This window comes from Cinclus cinclus, chromosome 3 (genome assembly GCF_963662255.1).
Source record: "Cinclus cinclus chromosome 3, bCinCin1.1, whole genome shotgun sequence".
NCBI classification, from domain to species: Eukaryota; Metazoa; Chordata; class Aves; order Passeriformes; family Cinclidae; genus Cinclus; species Cinclus cinclus.
In genome coordinates this window covers 29628233-29648124 of record NC_085048.1, presented here as the reverse complement: position 1 = coordinate 29648124, position 19892 = coordinate 29628233, and the positions used below count along the sequence as shown (strand labels likewise).

At 35.4% G+C, this 19892-nt stretch overlaps 1 protein-coding gene across 38 annotated transcripts in view; it reads right to left on the bottom strand.

Moving 5' to 3' along the window:
- Window positions 1-19892, bottom strand: part of RIMS1 (regulating synaptic membrane exocytosis 1) — a 127652-nt gene that overhangs the window by 59703 nt on the left and 48057 nt on the right. For 20 of the 38 annotated variants that reach the window (XM_062489795.1, XM_062489784.1, XM_062489796.1 and 17 more), the window contains 2 exons: window positions 18797-18909; window positions 4925-5037 (listed from right to left, as the gene is read on the bottom strand). In XM_062489795.1, coding sequence (XP_062345779.1) covers window positions 4925-5037; window positions 18797-18909 — 226 coding nt within the window. Of the gene's footprint in view, window positions 1-4924; window positions 5038-13246; window positions 13277-18796; window positions 18910-19892 lie in introns of all 38 variants that reach the window. The other 18 variants (XM_062489807.1, XM_062489810.1, XM_062489809.1 and 15 more) reach the window with 2 other exon arrangements.

The window sequence follows — 19892 nt, the reverse complement described above, 5'->3', positions numbered from 1 at the left end:
GCTGTAAAGAACACTGCTGCTCTTTACAACTGCACATATATTTGCAGTAAGTTGCCCTGACATGTTATATTTAAACATTACATCATTTTCAAGCTTCAAAATGAAGTATATTTTCAGTTCAATCACTTCTCTTTCAACTCTGCATCTTACAGCTAATCTAACATTTCTTTTCCAAGGTGCACTATTTATCACGTTAGGAGAGTTGCTGAAGTTTGCAGCAACTTCAATAGCAACTACTAAAGAGTAGGTCTGTTTTTTTAAACATTAAATAGCAGCTAGTTTCAAATGCCAAAACTATCTGCACTGTCCTTGCCTGATTACAAAACCAGAAGTCCATAAACTGCTGGAATGCAATTCCTCCATTCACTTTAGCACCTGTGGAGCTGTTGCTTCTTGCACACCAGCAAAAGGAGAAAAAAGGATATGATGAACTGCAGATGTATTAACATCAATGGGAAGAATATAGACACAAAGCAAAAGACTGTACTTCACAAATAAATTTACAGTCCTCCATGACTAACGTTAGCAATTTTATTGATTATAAAGGCATATCTTAGAAGTCATTTAATAGTCTGTTACAATTGAATTGTATTTCATATTAGAAAGTATTTCTAACATGTAAGTATTTATATTTCTAGATTTAACTCCCAAAACCATGATGAATACAAGAGTTTAGAGCTTTGAAAATTAAATGAGTGTGCTGTCCTTAGGCTACAAAAAAGGCCTCAGGTGACTAACCTTAACAAATATATACCTCACTATGTGTTTAAAATGAGGAAATGAAATGAGAAAATAAAATGGGCTTTAAAATGAGGCCATTAACATGCGGAAAGAGAAATCCAGACCAGATGCACAGATTTATCCAGAGACTTATACAAGTCTTGACACCACAGCTATCTTTTGAGGCAACCTAACTAGGAATTTTGTCAGAAAACACTGAATTCTGCACAAAGCACCTTGAGTTTTATGACTGCTCACATAGGGTTCCTCTGAGTGCTGCATTCACAGCCCAGAAGTTTGCACCTTAGGGTGTTCAGGACTCATCACTGACTCCCACCAACTTCTGTCTTAGGAGCAGCTCACACCATGGTCCAGAGCCCACTAAGCACCAGTGATTCTGAAGAACTTTTCTTTAATTATGTCCCACTCCTATGAACACTACTCAGCTTCTGAACAGGGAACAGCAAAAATGAGCAAGTCAAACCATGAGGAAACTGCACTGAAGCCCACATTTCAAATGAATGGAACTCGCTAAATTTTGTGAAATCCAGCCAGTATTGCAGTGACTGCCATTTTAATATGATATAAAGAATTTTTTCTTCAAGGGGAGTGAAGGGGAACAAAAGAAGATGCCTAATCTATGTCCAAAAGCATTTTCTATATACAGTCCCAGATACCTTACCCAGCATGACATAAAACTTAACATAATCAGCCTCCTATCAACCCAACTATCCTATCCAGCCCGTTCTAGACATTAACTGCTAACACATTAGTTAAGACAGTAACTATTGAGTTAAATCCACACTGCCACTGAACAAATACCATGATTACATTTCTGTGCTACATGCTCTTCAATCACATATAGTTTTCAGTCAATAGTGCATCTAAATATAGAGTGATATCCTTTTAAAGTATATGCTACAGTGCTCTAATCAGTAACTCTTGAATAAACAGAACTTCCAAAAAAAAATGGAAAGCTGTAATAGCTGCAGCATGGTGTTTGTACTCTATGTGTCACATGTGGAATAAAAAAAAAAAAAAGAAAAAACTCAGTGTAGTTTTGAATTAAAACACTAATTGAGTTACACTGTGCAAATCTGGAATTATGCCACCAAATATTTTGATTCTCTCAAGCACTGAAAAAGTACAAATATGTGCACAGTAGCTACTAAAGCCTTACCAATATATAAGAAAGAAGGCAGACATGTTTAAACCTCTATTTTATACCCTTCTGACAAATCCTCAGCGGTCTGGTGGTTTTTGAAAATACTTTTTTTTTTGTTTAGCTTATTAGAAGTTTCACATAAATTACGGAGTCTTTCCACTGCACTGGGAGGAAATAAGGATGTGAGCTCTGTGAAAGTCTCAAAACAGAGTGGAACAGCCATGAAGATGTATATAAATGTTGCAGGGCAGACAGTTATCTAGTCAAAATCCATTAATAGATGTTCAAAATGGAAACCTGAATGCTGCATGTTGGAAAAGTATAGCTTGCACACTTAAACTTGAAAATTTAGAAACTCAGTGGGAAAAATCCCAAAACTGCATCAGAAATCGAATGGAAATTGCAAAGGACCAGTTACAGTAACTCTGTTTTAAAAAGGCTTGTTTCAATATATGAGAAAACTTATTTAACTTTCAGGAATTATTTTGCATATGCATAATTAACCATTAAAAATATGGTCCAGTCCCATGTTGAAGGAAAATTTTTAAATGGTTTGGAGAACTTTGTATGTAATAAAACAAGCATATTTGCAAATGCATAAATATTGGAAGAATCAAATTCCTGTGAGCTGATTGCTCCAAAATGCAGAACCAACTATTTTCTCAATGTTCCGCACAGTATAACTCTGCTATTAAATACATTTATTTTCTGGAGCAGGGCAAACACTGGTATTTAGGAAAGAAAGAAGCATTTTGGTTAAAAGTGGAAAAACTGTACTTGCAATTGCTATTTCTTTAATACTTAGTTAGTATTTCTTTTTTTTTCACTATTCCAGAATGCCTATTATACCACTTAATATTTTCTATTTAAAGTAAGGCTTGTTTCTGCAGCTTTCAAAGACTTTTCACAAATTTTGGCAGCAGAAACTGGGTACAGTCTTTGGTTCTGAGAAGTTTCAGTCATCAGCTTTAACATAACAGCTGATAAGACATGCTACATTTTCATTAGAGCTGTCCAAATCTTCATCTGTCTTGGTTATTTTCTTGACTGTTTCAGCATTTTCTCAGGATAGAGAAAGACAGTAGCATAAGGTTTGCTTTGGTAACATTTTTAAAGTGATGACTATCACCACAGTGAAATGAAGCAAACAACCTCATCACTGAATATTATGGAGGGTTAGAATGGGCTAATATAATTCTTTCTCAGCACTTACAAATTAATTCTATATTGGACCATCTTATCTAGGACTCCAACATTATCATGTAGAAAATACATGAAAAGTTAAAGATTTAAAGTCCGGGGCAATTCTTCTCACCACCATTTTAGCATGGAAAAAAACTACATGTGTGTCAGAAGACAAAGTACTCCAGAAGTATTTCTCTGTAACAATGGACAGAGAATTTGCTTCTTCAAAATTTTCCTCATAATTTTAGAAAAAAAAAATCTGAATAGAATAATTTCATTGTTCTTTTGATTTAGTACTCATCATTATTTCAATTTTGATTTCCACATGCATTTAAAATCAAAAGAAGATCCTAGAAAACTCAAGGTTTTAAGAATAAGAGAAATTTGTAACATTGCAGGTTGATGTTTTCTAACAACTATTTAAACATACATTGGACCTACACTGATCAAGTAAGAAAAACATACTGGACAGCCAAAATGATGCTTATCATAAATATTAGAGAGTTAGGATCTAAAAATATGTCACAGACTGATAAATACACAAATTTCAATCATTCTGTAAGCACATGTAATCTAATTCAGAAACCTGGCCTTTTACTCCAAAGGTCTCTGGTCATCCTGGCAGAAGTCCTCAGATTGCCCATTACCTTTCTCTCATGAAAATTTTATCAACCCTTTTTTGAATATTTTTTCTAACTTGCTAAGTGGTTGGGAAATACCACAATGATGCACTGCATCTCACCCTCTTGCCCTGAGTGGACCTCTTTTGAAGGTAACAGCTAACCCAGTGGCAAATGAGCTGTTCTAATTAAACAAATTCTTGCTTCTGATAGAGGATCTCATTGAAATTTCCACCCCAGCTGTTGAGTTTTTTTAATAGCACTGATATCCCACAGTTCAGCCACTGAGGAGCTAAAGTCTTGTTTCTCTTGTTTCTCCTCCTTTTGAGAACTGTTCATTTAAGTTCTTATTAAAGTTGTCTGCATATTTAACTGCAGGGAGATCTTGAACCAATCTTTCAAACCTGTTAGATAGTAAAAGCTGCCAAATTTCCTATTTAACCACTCCTAAGCAAATTTGTGATTTTTTTTTAAGAAGAGTACCTCACTTATACATCATTTTAACCCATATCTCCAGGAGCATCCAGCTCCTCACAGCTTGAATTGTAAGCAACAGTGCAGATGTGCAAGACATTTTCATCAGTTTGCTTATAAGCCTATACAGCTTAAATTACAAAGTTATGGGCTATCATTTTAGCCTTATCAAGAAAACAAAAGCCCTCCATACAACTTTGTTAATGTAATTTCAATATATTTCATTGTCATAGAAACTTCTTATGCTTTTATTAGAACAGGAATTCAAAGTAATCAGTAGGTACTTCAAGAAAGGAAATACTTTATCTCTGACATTATTAGGATGCAAAAAAAATATACAAATATGGGAACATCTGCATGGGATTGGACCTAGTTCTGTCTAGCTCTCTACACATCAGACAGCAACAAGGGCCAACCTACTCTTTCATTGCCTGCTTTTCCAGACTCCAGGGACTGGAATTCTGAGGACTTCCTAAGCTAGATGTGATAAGTCTATTTTTAACAGCTGTTGAAGGATCTTCCTTTTTTGAATTAGTTTTTAAGTATTTTGGTTTTTACAGATTTATTCTAGTTGGTGTCAAAGACTAAGTCTAACGCACATCAGATGGGGGCAAAAATAATGCTAAAAAGCCATTACTTGAAGACATTTCTGTCAGGCTTTAAAATGCAGCATTCTTGAAGGTAATATAATATGTTAAATAAAGAAGTTTATGCCTTCAATTGTCAAGCCAAAGTATCATTCCAAGACTACTGACTTTACCTTGGTATATTGCTCACGCTCATGTTCTTGGCTAGAACCAGACCCTGATGTCTGATTATAACGGTGCACTTTCATTTTCATCTGTCTCGTTCGCTCCTCCACTACTAAGCTTGCTGCAAAAACACACAATGAAAATCAATTAAAAATAGGGAAAAAAATTTGGAGAAAAACAAATGGTTTAGAGCAACAATTTTAGCTTATTTCCATTTCAACAAAACAAAGAAATGTACAAACATGTAGAACAAGCAGGGTGTAAGCACAGAACAAAGGAACACTAATGTCAAGAAATCAACCACTTTCATTGTGAGAGTCTTTACCTGAAAAAGGGCAGACATCCCAATTTCTACATATAATCAAGCTGGTGCAACAGATATGAAGAGAGTGAACAATTTTAGGTGGCAGGCTGAATTATAAACCTGTTAAATATTCTAAATGCAGGGGACATAAATCCATGATCATCTAAGCATGTGTTTGTTTAAATGTAGAAAATATTACAGTAGCATTCTAAGAATTAATGCATGAAAGTTATTTTTGAAGTAATTAACTCCTCCTACTATCTTGAAACAGCAGTTTAATATAGGTAAGACTACTTGAGAGGATTGATTTCTCCATTCAACCAGTCATATCAAAAGCACAGTCATTTTCTAGTCATTTGGGTTTTTTTAACAAGACCTCCTTTAAAATCACTACTTTGCTCTGTAATGATCACCTTTACTTAAAATTATTTATTCTTTGTTTTCAACTTTCACATGTCAGTGTTTCTTTAAAAACAGAAATCTTGAACCTTCAAGGAGTTGTGGTGCTATAAAGAGCATCTTCTGCAACTTGAACAAGTTATGGCAACTAATATTGACTGTGCCTGCCACAGGCAGATGACCTTGCACTAATAGAGAGAGTGGTATGAAGGCCCCTGGGCCAAGGCTTCCTCCAAGTAACTTAACTTTTGTGGCAGTGAATACCTTTCAGAGGGAACTACATATGCTACTATTCTTAAACTTCGTAGCATTTTAAATTCAAAGCATTACAGGTAACATCAATACCATGAAAACTGGCACTTTTAAACAGTTCTAGTACTAGACACAAATATTTATCAGTCACTAAACTAAATCACAGGAGTACTCACTACATTAATTGTCGTTCAACTGGTTATAACATCTCAGAAAAACATCTTTTAATTTGGAAGTTTTTATGTGTTGCAAATCTAATTTTATTTGAGGCAATCTCTACAAAATCTTCTGCTTTTGCGCCGACCATGGATTTATATAATCTCTACAAAACAACTACTTTTATAAGCCAAAGAGCCCCTCCCCAGATCAGTGATAGGAGAGAGGCACCTATATTAAAGCTGCATGTGATCAACTTGCAATCACAAAACACAGAGAATTTTAAATTATTGGAAAATAAGTACTCTATGTATTTTCAATTAAGAGGTGCTAAAGTTCTCATGTGTTTTTTTATGCTATTAGTTCACTTTGGCATTAGTTACAGATTTATTGTTTTTTATGTACTTAGCCAGCACAAAGATACAAGGCAAAAAAAAAAGCAAAAAAAAAAAAAGCTGTACACTTAGGATTGGATATTTTTAACTATAAGCTACTGCACAAGTAACAATTGTGCCTCTACATACCATTTGCAACATGCTCATGGAAATGATAAAATGCCTGTGTGCTTGTTGGGTATGAAAATATATACAAAAACATCATTGTAAATTCCCTCCACATTTCTTATTTAAAAGTAAGAAAATTAAGTGCAACAAACTACATTAAAATTCTTCTACAACTACAAATTTAAGGCATGAAATAAAGTTATTGTTATCTTCATTCTCCCATACACAGAGTCCAATCTAGCAAATTCTGCACATGCAGAATGTCACACTGGGCCCAGCAATTATTCCAGATGACTAATTATGTCAGTAAATGTGTACCTTAATTGCAATGAGTCCAGTTCCACCATCAGATATGCAGGCACAGCTCCAATTACTTCAATGGAAGTTGCATGGAGGTATCTGAAGGCAAAATTGAGCACTTTAGGTGAAATTTTTAAAGATGGCCTCTTTTTTTAAGGACAGATATGAAAGGATTAAGATAGATCAATTAGGGACTGAAGTAAAAAAATGGGTATCTTAATCCTATCATACATGCATGAAAAAGACTGAGGGTATGAAATCAGAAGGAAAAAATGAGACCCCTTTAAAAATTTAGCCTTACATGTGTATGGTGCACAGATTAGAGTTACTCTAAATATAACCCTTTCATTGTGTGAATTTTAGGTCCTTTAGCCCGTCATTTGTATGTTATACTAAATAATATATATGATATGTTACTCTGTATTACCTATGGTACCTGGGAAAAAAATTCTATTATGTAATGAAATGCTGTTTCAGAGGTTATTACTTCAGTCAAGACTGAGTAAATATTCAACCTAAACTCTGTAGTTATAGATTTTTGTTATGTTTAAACCCTTAAGCTTAACACGCTTATGTTCTGGTTTTCCTTTATATATATATATATATGTGTGTGTGACTACATCAAAGAACATGAGAAAAAATTAAAGAGGCCTGAGAAGTAAATCTAAATTTTCTAATGGAGAAATTTGATTTTGTGCATTAAATTCAATGTAATTTAGCACCAATTAGCTGTCAATTTATTTTTAAGCATGCAGCTGCATGAAACTACTCTAGAAAATCCAACTGTGTTCTTTCCAGCTTTGTTTACCATGCACATCTGAGCATATGTTGAATGTAGATCAGTTCCGAGATGGAAAATTTTATCTGCCTGACTAGTGGCTTGGTAAAACCTTTACATGTTAATCATGAGAAGCAGAAAAAAATTCTAACACAGCAGCAAAAGCACATTAGCAAAACTGTAACAACCATAGGTAACAACACCATATGATCACATTGCTTTCTTGGAACATGGCTAGTTACCACAGGTAACAAAAACTTGACATAAAAAGCACTTAGCCCGCCTCTTAGAAAAATATGGATCTACTTTCTTTTAGGACATCACTATTTACTGAGTGTTTTTCCTGGAGGTCTTGAGAGGTAGAACTACACAGTAATTTACAGATCAAAGCACTGTAATCCCAAGACCTTTAAACTCTAGAGTGGCTCTAGAATTAAAAAAATGAAGATTTACCGTAAGTGTCTCAAAATAGTTATAAAACTAAAATCAGTATAAGTTGTGTCAATGTTTGCCTCTGGTGTCAGAAGTGACACTTCAAAGAGCTGTAACTCTCATCCCTTCAAGGGCTGATGAATCAGACGTGGGATCGATCAATGTAAAAGTAATTGAGAGAACTCATTGATAGGACTTCTTAAATAAAGGGTGCAACTCTATAGCCAAAGCTTACTAGTAATAAACCACATGAAGATTAACAACAATGATGCACATAAACAATCAAGCCATGCAGGAGAGAAAAGAGAGACATATGAATGGAATCAAAATGTTATATTTCAATTCCATTAATCTATTTATAAACCCATCTGTCTCCTGTAATCCCATGTGTACTGGGTCTGGCTGGGAAGGAGGCAGTTTTCTTCACAGCTGCCTGTTCTTCTAGTTGTGACTAAATGTTGATAACACACCAGTGTTTTAGCAATTGCTGAGCAGTGCTTGTATAGCACCAAAGCCTTCTCTGTTCCTCATGCTGCAGCCCCCTGCCCTGTCCTGGCTTCCCCCTGGCTGCAAGAAGAAAAAGGTGTGACAGGTGACCCCAACTGACCAGAGGGACCATTCCATACTCAGCAATAAAACTGGGGGTAGTCTAAAATATGCAATTCTGTAAAACGCTACTTTAAAAAGGCAGGGAACAAACTAAAGAGAACAGCTACAGATCTTATTTTCAGCCTGCAATTTACCCTCAAAGAAGATCAGGACAGACTAACAGTTATTTTCTCTTAAAGGAGATAGCCACTTAATTTTTCGAAGACTTTACCTGCTTACTTAGATTTTATGCACTAGTCACATTCCTTTTTAATATATTACTATTATGTTAAGATTTATAGAGTTACATCTGGTGCCACTAACTAGTTTACAACCCTCATCTTTATTACTGTCCTCAGAAAACTACTATGGGCATGTTTCAACCCCTGTTCAACCCTGTTCAATTGAGGGAGAAGTTAGAACTGGCTGGAATCCCAAATGTTCAGAATATATGCTACCTTTTCAATTATGTACAAAATAACACAACAATAATCAATGTACTATACTAAGACATCAGATGTAGTAGGGCAGACAAAGTTTTCCTTTCATCTTTAATAAAACTCTTCTAGACAATGTGTCATACGGCATATTTCTGTTACCCACAGAATATGAATCTAACAATCTAGAAATATGACTGTAAAAGAAATTAAACTTGCATTAGCATCAACAGACCAACCCTATGAAAACCAATGAGAGCTACAAAAGCAGCACTAATAGTAGTGGCCAGTGCAAAAGAAACAGAAGTAATTTTAAGGTCTAAAGTTCTCTCTTTAAGGTTTAAAAAGGGGTGTGTGGGGGGGTGTAAGCTCTATACTGTATAGAGTATACTATACACCCATCTATTAGGCTGACAGCATACTATATGAAACTTATGTGGGATCATTTAAATAAGGATTGTATCACAGGCAGCTACAATGAACTAGCAGGGAACAGCAAAAATGCTGTAGCTTCCTTTCTAGTTCCAGTTTTTTATTCCTGAGCTAGCTCTAACTCTTTACATATCCACCTCATAATGCAACATTCATCAAAGAGACTTGACATTCTGAAAATTTTGGAAAACAGTGCATTTTGTCAAAAAAGAACATCTAACAAGAATCCCCTCATACATTTCAAAAAAGGGCAGGTAAGTCAGATAAGTAATAAGATACATGTTTAAAAAGTCAGGTGATTAAGCACAGGAACAAATTTCCAACCCTTGCACTCATTAAGTGAAAATACCTTTGTAAAGAACATTCTTGCTCAAAGCCAAGTATGGGCTTAATGCCAGAATGAATGATGACATTACATGGTCTGTGATTCAAACTGATAACCCTGCTGTGCCTGTCCACCTGGTAAAAAACCTATGGGTGTCTCACTGGCCATACCATTTTCTGTAATGATGAAGTCTGCAACAAATGCAGAATTTTCTCTTGAGGCACTTCATACTTCTGTTTAAGATGGCCAAGACAGAGGAGGTGCAGGCAAACAGTATAACTTAGAAAACCTCCAAGTCTTACCTGCACTATTAAATGTCAGAGTAAGCTACATAACAGGAAGAAATTGGCATCAAGATTTCAGATAGCTGTACCACTTTCCAGAATGTATCACACATCCATCCCTTGTGATGCAAACTTTAAGAGAAAAGGCCAACAAGTCTAAAATGGCGAAAAGATTTCTTAGATAATGACGTGCTGAAGTGGAAATTTATCGCATAAACTTATATAATAACAGTGTTTCTGGGGCAAACCCAACAGGTTCAGGCATGGGAACAGAGAACTGCACTTATTCCAGAAGACAAGAGAAGTCTGACCTATTCTTCAATTTCAGTCTTCATATTAAGAAGAAAGGTTGAACAGTGGCAAACAGCTACAGATGTAGTGCAGACTAGAACACAGCTTTTCTACACAGCAAAAGCTAGGAGATTCATCCATCTGAGCAACTCAGATGCCTTGTGAATGGGACTCAGGGAAAAAAAAAATCGGTTTTGAGGAATTATATATGAAATAATAAAAAAAATCTGGTTTGAGAAGTAGCAGCTGAGGTAGATACTAGGCATAACTTATGCCCATAACAAAGACAGGGAAATAAAGCAGCAATGAGATTTGGATGGGAGAATCATCTAGTGCAGAGATGGCTGTGTGGCACAGAAAAGTCACACTGGTGTTGGACAAGGATGATCCATTTCCGAAATAATACAGAGAGTCTCTAAGTAATTTCTGTCATCCTCCAGGATGAGTTTTGTAGTACGCACACACAAAGTATCCTTGCAATAGGTTTCATGGCCTTAAAAATTCACAGCAAACTCTACCGTGAAATCTAAAAAGCACACAAAATCGTGAGCAGATAAATGTTTTGAAATACAAGGTAAGTAACACCGAAAAATCTGTTTGTTGCCAAGATGAAGAACTTGCTACAACTTCTTTGAATAAAGAACTTCAAAAAATAATGGCAGCGTGCAGATAGTGAGGGAGATGGCTCTGAACCCTGCTCTGCCTGATCAGAACCTGCTGTAGCCACTACAAACTTGTGTGCGTGGATTTCCTTTCCACGGGAGCTGATAGTTCTCTGGACCTCCTCCCAATGATAATTAAGGTATGACCAAGGTACACAGTCAGATTTCCAAGATGGGAGATGAGCTTGGATCTCTCAGTACACAGAGGCATGGTGGCTCTCTTGAGCTTAACAACTCACTCCAGAAGGAAGATATGCCAATATAAAAACCTAAACTGGATGATGAAACATTAAGAGCTTCAGAGATGATCCACAGAGAAGCTTCTTTGTGAAAGGAAACAACAAGACAACAAAACAAAACAGCAAACCACTGATTTTGGCAGCAAAAAAAGTCAGCATCTTCATAATCTGCTGAAGACTTTATTGCAACCATTCCCATTAAATACATGGAACAGACGTTTGCTTTGTTGCAGACTCATATGGTCAACTGTTGTTCACTTCTGCAGTATATGCTCTCCCTCATATTATGTCTCCTTTCACAAAGCATCCTCTAACTCCCCCATCCTCATCTCTAATTCACCATCTATTCTTTTTACTTCTTGTAAGAAGTTACAGTGGGCTACTAGTGTAAACCAGCTCAAATTAAGACAATTATGGTCCCCCAGATCTGCCAGCACTTCACTCTTCCTGCTGCTCTTCTTTTGCCCAGCTCTTTTTAGCCCCTGGGTTTCATCTGCCATCAGCTCTCTTGAACCAGAGGAATCTGTGAATGTAAATATCCCACCACCTTCTACATATGTCCAAATATTGGGCCAGATCCAGCCAAATCTTGTGGAAACAAGCTCTGTTACAAACCTGTTAGAGACAGTCTAGTTTGTCTGCATAAAGTCCATTGTTTTAAACAAAAAAAAATCCACTGCAGCCCAAATCTTGACAGAGGCATAATCAACAAAACAGGTAAGATTGATTTGTACTGTCCTGTTTGAGAGAAATATAAATACTGAGACAGAAATAATTTGTAAATCAACCACTCTTAGCACTTTCTTAAGACATTTCATAGTATATTCGAAACACTGCAAAAATAACATGTAATTGCTAACACCTAATTTACATATTTCTTTTTAATCTCTTTTTAACATTATCATGAAAACATACTTGTGTATGTTTGACATGGGTATTGGAGCTCATACCTAGTGGAAAAGTTGCTTTATTTTTACTTAAGCATTCATCCCTTCAGAGAGTAAAGTAGTTGCAGGAAACAGTTTGATTCAACTCACAGTTTGACTGTGACCCTCCCAAGCCTGTATTCAGACCAGAATTTCCCAAGATGAGCAGGACTCAGGAATAAAGGTTAGAAAAAGTTAATCAGTGCTATGAATGTTTATGTATCATTGTATTTCAATTTAAACATTAAAAGGGTGAGGTGTTTTTTTAAATTTCTTTTTTCTCTACAAGCTTCATTTGGATTTCAAAATAATTTCTACTTTCAGCTAAAAGGAAAAAAAAAATTACTTTTCTGCAATATGGCTTTGACAGAGACACAACAGACTACAGTTTTTACTTTGTGGGACAGCCTGAGATACCTGTTGTTTGAGCTCACAGATTCACTGGTATCAGCCCAGACATGAATTCACAGGAGGTGAGCACTGTATTTCTGCCCCTAAAACCTGCCCTGCATCGGGAGCAACTTTCTGTCATGGGACTGACATGCAAATAGACACAGCTCATTCTTCAGAATTCTCTCTGCATACAAAAAATAGTTTCTGACCATCGTGACCTTTAACTATTCCTAAGCCCACACCTAGGAAACATCCTTCACAGCTGCCAAGGACCATGGCTGCATCACTAGAAGCATGTGCTGTGCAGAACTCAAGAACAGTTTAGGAAAAATCTTAAGTCTTTGTGTGAACTTTAACTCAATCAACAAGCAAGTTCTGAGCGATGTAAAATATCATTACCTCTGTTAAATCCAATATATTGCATTTCAATAGGAGCATGAGAAATCATGAGAAAAACTGTTTTCACTTTCTACAGAGGGGTATCAGATAGCATAGAGATATTTGAGAAACCATATTTTTTGCATGTTAATACTGTTAACTAAAACCTATATACTGACATGGAATATAATGAAGGAAAAGCCAGTATCAACAGTTGCCAAACATTTGTAAAAAATTGTATAAATATTTACCTTTTGTGGGAGACTTAAAATTCTCTTGCTCTTCAATGAATTAAATGCACGGAATGATGGAAACAGAAAAAGAAATCAGCAAATTTAAAGTTAGATAAAGAAATGTGTTACATGTGACAATGGCATGTACAGTAGGCAGTTCTCCAGCATATGTAAAAGTAATGTAGAAAATTAAAGTGATAAACCATGACAAATAATAAAGCCTATGACTTTTTCTTTAAAATTAACAGTAGCAATGATGTTACAGAGAACCAGATTGTGAAGTCTTTAAGTATTCTGCTAGAGAAGCATCATTATACCCAAATTTATGAATGACATAAAAATCTTGTTTTAAATATCACTCTTGCTTCTGAACCACACAGCACTGTTGGAAGCCTCTTCTGCAAAAATGAGTGTTATGAATTTATTTTCTATTAACTGGTACCTATAATAGTCAATAAGCAGTGGACTATTAAAAACCCATTTTTAAGGAAAATATAAAATATCATGAGGCTTGAACTCATTTGTGAAATTTAGCAGTGCTAAGAAAAATACTCTCCAGCATGAGTAAAGATTCCACAAGCTGCCTCAAAATATGCAATGCCACCTAATAATTTAAAAATAAAACCAGAAATATGGAGACAAAACAAACAACACTGATAGACTGAAATCTAAAACTGAAAGGACTTAATTCTTTTTCTTCTGCCACTCAATTTTTATACTGATTTGAAAAAACTTTTGACCAAAAGGGTTTGATCTTTTACCATTACCACAACCATACTCTCACATTTCAATGATCAAGTACACAAACACAGAACTGTTTTCACTAGCACTTCTTTTTCTTTTGGGATCTGAAGTTGGTTAATAAAAAAAGATACCTGCAACTAAATGTATTATTTGACAGCATAATGATTTTCTGCACAAAATTCCAATTCTTACTTGTTAGAAGAAAAAGTACTGGACATTAAAACATTTTGTTCCTCTGTGACACCACTACCATTGTACAAATATCACACACATTAACTTTATGCATGTAATCCCCATTCAGTCCCAACAGAGTCTTGAAGTCCTTTTCCCTCATGTAACAGCAGCAGCACACACACACACGTGCACTTCACCTTCCATACAAGTGCTGTACAAAGCTTTTTCCAACAAGAGCTAAGGTACAGGCACACCTAACGCTGGATGCACGCTTGCTTTGCTCCGTGTCACCACGTGAGCCCTACTGCTGGAACCAGATGTCGCTGGAAACACACACAACCACACTGCTTCAGTCAGGTTTACAGAGCTCTTCACATGGAAACAGACTGCTATTATCACGAAACCTTATTCTCATTATGTGACTTCTGAAATAGGAAACTACATCGTCAAAGCTATGAAAAAGAAACCATGCTGTGAAGACCCAAATACAGGCAGACAGAGGGAGTAAGATTTGTTTTGTATGAATTAGCCCTGAAAGACTATACTACAACCATTGAACATTTATATCGCTGGTTCATAAATTTCAACAGTACTGTTATCTTTTGTTATTTGCTTGTTAGAGTAATAATATAATCCCTACCATCTGCTGGTGTATTTACTTCCTTGATCAATACAACCATCAACCATTACACGGAATTATAGAAACCCACCCTCAAATCTTATTCAAGCAAGAATTCCTGTGATGTTTGATAACTGCAGTGACAGAGGACGGACTGAGTAGAGATCACGGATGCATCCTTTATATGAAAGTTTAATTTAAAAACCAAGCAACTACATCACAAAGTTGTTATAGAAATGGCTAAAAAGCAAAGTCAGTGCAGAATCCCCATCCCTCTTAACAACTGCAGGGTTCCACTCAAACATGATGCAAATAAAAAAACAGTGATGCAAATCTCTTACAGCCCAGCACAGAATGACATATTGAGAATACACAATTGTCCTTACCATGGCTTAGAATTTCACTGCTTTATTCACTGAGCCAAAACCTCTTCATAGGATTAGGTCCTTTTATAAAATCATCCGTTAATACAAGAAAAATCAAAACCACTTCTTTAGTAGCAAAAGTTAGGGAAATTAAGTATTAAATCGTGATGTCTTGAAAACACACACAGACACACCTATACAGGACTAATTTTCAATATTGAAACATCTCAAGACCTTTCAATACAACAGCATCCCAACCTTGCGTTCTAAGAAATGCTGTTGACAAAGAAAGAAATACAGCTATGTCTTCCTTGAATATGACTGTAATTAACATAACATCACATTGCCTAAAAGTTACAGAGTCCTACAGTCTTAACCGCAACCACTTTTTAAACTATACATGCCCTCAAGTTGCTATTATTATGCTCAAGTGAAAATAGCTATTCCCCTCCTCCAGTCTAAAGCTACACAAAGTTGGTCTCCCCTTCACATCATAATCACCAAGAACCCTGCTCTTTTTTTGCCCTTTTTTTGCCAGTGTGAATTACAATGCTGTTTTAAGGTTTTAGTCCTTAAACTTCATCTTCCCGTCAACATTTAAGGTTATTTCTCTATTCCTATCAGTAGTACCAACTGTTTTTATAATGGAATAAGGATCACTACTTTGGTCTTCTCTGTATCAATTACTTCTGTGAGGGTTTTTTGGGTTGTTTTTTTTTAAAGAAAGTATGTGTATTATTTGCGGCCTTGTAAAACTACCTTGTTTTCTTGTAAATTGAATTTTTGCGATTCTCAGACTGCCAACCAGAGTAGTACCTAAGACAGCAACATTTGGTAGAGACAAGGAAACAAGCTTTTGTTTAGTTCTAAACTTTACAACAAAATGGAATGTCTGAAATACAATGTCAGTCAAGCCTTATTAGCATGGATATGATCATTTATAATTGACAGCTAAAGATTAGAGATTAGTTGAAATATCATTCTGTTTCTCCACATGAAAACTGCTACCAGTCTCTTGCTCCTCAAGTAACTCTCATTTATTCCATAATGAGGACTTTAAAAAGCAATAAAATCACTTCACTGGATTCTTCTATGTCTCCCAGATATGCAGGAGGGCAAACAAGACGCTCATTCTTGATATACCAATATGCAACCTTTTTGCAGCAATCACTATATCTTGTATAACAGACTTAAATACATATATGTATATATTTAGATTCAGAGATGTATATATTTAGATGAGTATTTGACCCTCATGAAACAACAGGATTTTTATGGAATGTTAAAGAAATACTTTACTATAGAAATGACACCTTATAGCATATCATACCAGTTTTCCTTGAAACACATGATGTTAAGATGACCATCAAAATATAGGAAGAAAATGCATTTTGAAGTATTTCTGATGACATTTGGATATTGCACTAGATTTTGACATCATCTGTATCTACAGTGACTGTGAATTTAAACAACCAAGGACACACTCCAGTTCCAAGCACAGTTAATGTAAATCTTTTACAGAACTCAATATGTTTTGGGTTCAATATTACATTAAGGTCAGATCACTTCTGGTCACTACATTTGACCCTGATACTCATTTGAAAGGGATTATAGAGGTGAAACTAATAATAAAATCTGGTACTGTAAATCTGAGCAAGTACAGAGGTCTTATGGCCTTAGTGAATTTTATTTCTAAAAGTAGTATTAAGTCAGACATACTAGCATATGTATTTCAACAGATACTGACATCATTTTTTAAACACGTATTATAAAGTCTATTAAATTTAGTACTCCTCTGCAAATACGTTCTGAGACCGAACAGAGCATTAAATGTGGGTAAAATCAGAAAAGCTCCCTTTCAGAAGCAAGGTCAGTCACTCAGACGAAACCAAAGTACCATGTAGAGAAGGAAATCTCTTTAACCACTGATTCGATGTGCTGTAAAACAGCCCTAGTGACACAGGCGACATCATTTGTAACAACAAAGCAAACCATATGCATCCTACCTGCACATTTTATATATAAGGCGCAAGCATATTAAGCACAAGTGTAAACAGGAGTTCACTGAAACAGCATTGTACTGAAAAGTGCACTGAAACAGTAAACACTTTACAAGTGTTCATGGCATCAACAACTTTATAAACCTAGAGCAACTTTGGCCTTCCGCTCATCTTTCATTTTTTCTTTCCTCTTCTGTACACATCCCATTTCTACTCATTTTCATGGTAAGTTCTACATTCATGTCCAATGCCTTCAACAGAACATAAACTGGTATTTTACTCTCACAAACCACTTACCAGCAGAAAGATGACATATGAATATGCAAAGGAAAGCCAAATTAAAATTAAATTAAAAGCTGATTCATCATTATATATTGTAACAAGTCCTGAAATTGGAGTAGAAATATGGAAGAAAGTTGAAGTTCATTACTTATTACATTTCCCTATAAAACTCCCAATTTGTTAATATGCAGAAATAGAAACTCTGAATGTAGTTCACAAGTAGTTTATAATTCAGATAGTACTAGAATCACTACAAAATGAGAGGACCTGAATAGAAAGTTTAAAGTTAATAAAAGCCACTTATATAAGTATATTACTAATTCAAAATAAATACACTTAAAAAACAAGAGTACATTTTATATGTGCTAATTGAGGGGTTTGTATGCCATCACAGCTCAAAGCCTTAACATTAATGTAAACTGATTGGAGATTAATGCAAGTCATCATACAAGAAAACCTCACTGGTAATCTGTCATGATAAGGTGGTCATGGTCAGCAACTTTATCTGTTCAAGAATGTGATCTGCTAACAGTTCTGCAATGCGCTACAATATTTTATCATTATAAGCATTTCTTTAATTCACGCAAAGAAAACCTTAGTACATGGCAATCTCAGTTGTTGCTTGTAGTCTATGAGAAAGCAGGATTTTTTAAACACAGAAGAAAACATAAATGTACAAGTAATACCCATGAAGTGCCACTTCATTTTACCATAACAGCTCATTCTCTGTGGGTAGTATGTTGCTAGAAAAGGAAACGGCAATGTACATCCTTATTTGATCTTAGTATGCAAGAAACATCTTCCATAATCATCAGGCCTACATTGTCTTTTCAGGTCTACATTGTCTTTTTCAGAAAAAAGCAACACTCTTTGCCTGATCAGTGTATTCTTACACAAGAAAGGACTGGTGACCTGTGCTCTCACACTTCCCACGCTAATTGTTTTCATTCTTTATTCACTGAACTATGAACTCCAGAAGAAAAACATTTTCTGTGACATTTATCATTAATCTATTTTAATAGTACATAACAATAAATATAAACCACAAAATAAGAAATTTGAAAGAATTTCAAAATCCTTGTCCCTCGTGTTTTGTTGGGATTTTTTTTGTTGATAACATACTAGACATGATGGAAACTACCACGACTCTAATAGAAAATTTAAACATGAAAGGGTACTAGAAAAGTAAGGCAATTAAACCACATGTAATAACCCACCAGTCAAACTTCACTGGATTTCCCAAACTACAAAGATGCTTTTGTTCTCTTCTATTGCTTTACTGGTAGAATTATAGCACTGGACATGTAGTTATGCAAGAAGACTTAGAGCAAAGAAAGGTAAGAAATCAAAGAGTTTGAGCTATCACAAGCTCATTATTTGATACCTTGCTCTATACTGCCACTTCTTATGGGAACTTGTGGTAGCTGTCTTCCCCTACGACTGCTGAAGGAGGTGTCTGCAGGAGGCGACTGCGTGGGACTTCCTTGTTGATGTGTTCTGCAAATGAAATTGAGATAAAAGCAAAATAAGGTAAATGAAGAGACATTTTATATTCTGAATTTTAAACACAAATTAAGTTGCAGGTACTGAAGATGGGTTTGAAAAAGTTCGCACTTGGTCTGTGCCACATGCACATACTCAAGTCTAGATACCTGGTCAACTTATAAGGCCTTGTATTTAATTTCTCTAACTACCTTCAGCTATAGAAAAAATATTTCCTTTTAGTTGTTCTATTTATTTATTTATTTATTTATTTGTGGGCTTGTTCTGGTTTGGGTTTTTTGTCATTTTTTTTTTTAAATAAAGTAATAGTGAAACACCATTGTACGAAAACTAGTTTACTAAGAACCAGTTCTGATTATTACTAATGTGTATACATTCTTCTGCACTGGTAGCAGGGCAATAAAAAATGCCACTTTTATGTTTTATTAAATTTAGTATTCCCTTTATGCTGATGCAATAATTGCACAAGGCCACTGGACAGCATCTATTTCCAAAGAATAGCATGGGTTTTTGCCCAGAAAGCAAAGAAGGAAAAAGACCTTTAAATTTTGTGTTGGGGTGGGGGAAGGGAGGGTGTGTATCAATGTGTGCATGCAAAACATACACAAGACATTTAATATTCATATCTAACTAAATATCCTAAATCCCTTTGGCTGAATTCTAGCTAGCACTGTTTCAGAACATTTTGGCTACTTGATGTCTTATTCACAGATGCAGTTTCAGAGAGTAAGGCATCGAACACCTTTGGAACCCTCACATTTAAAATAAGCATGGGCACCTATAGTAACTATAGGGAAGAGGTTTAAGAAAGTAAAACAAATATGAGAAGCAGCAGATTGCTGAGGAGATCCTACTGTGAAATGTCCTTGCCAGTTACAGTAATGTCACACTCATTACAGTGGATAAGCACTGTTTATCCAGTTGCAAGTAGATAATTTGTAATTTAAAGTAGAACATTTGTGCAAGTTCAAAATACT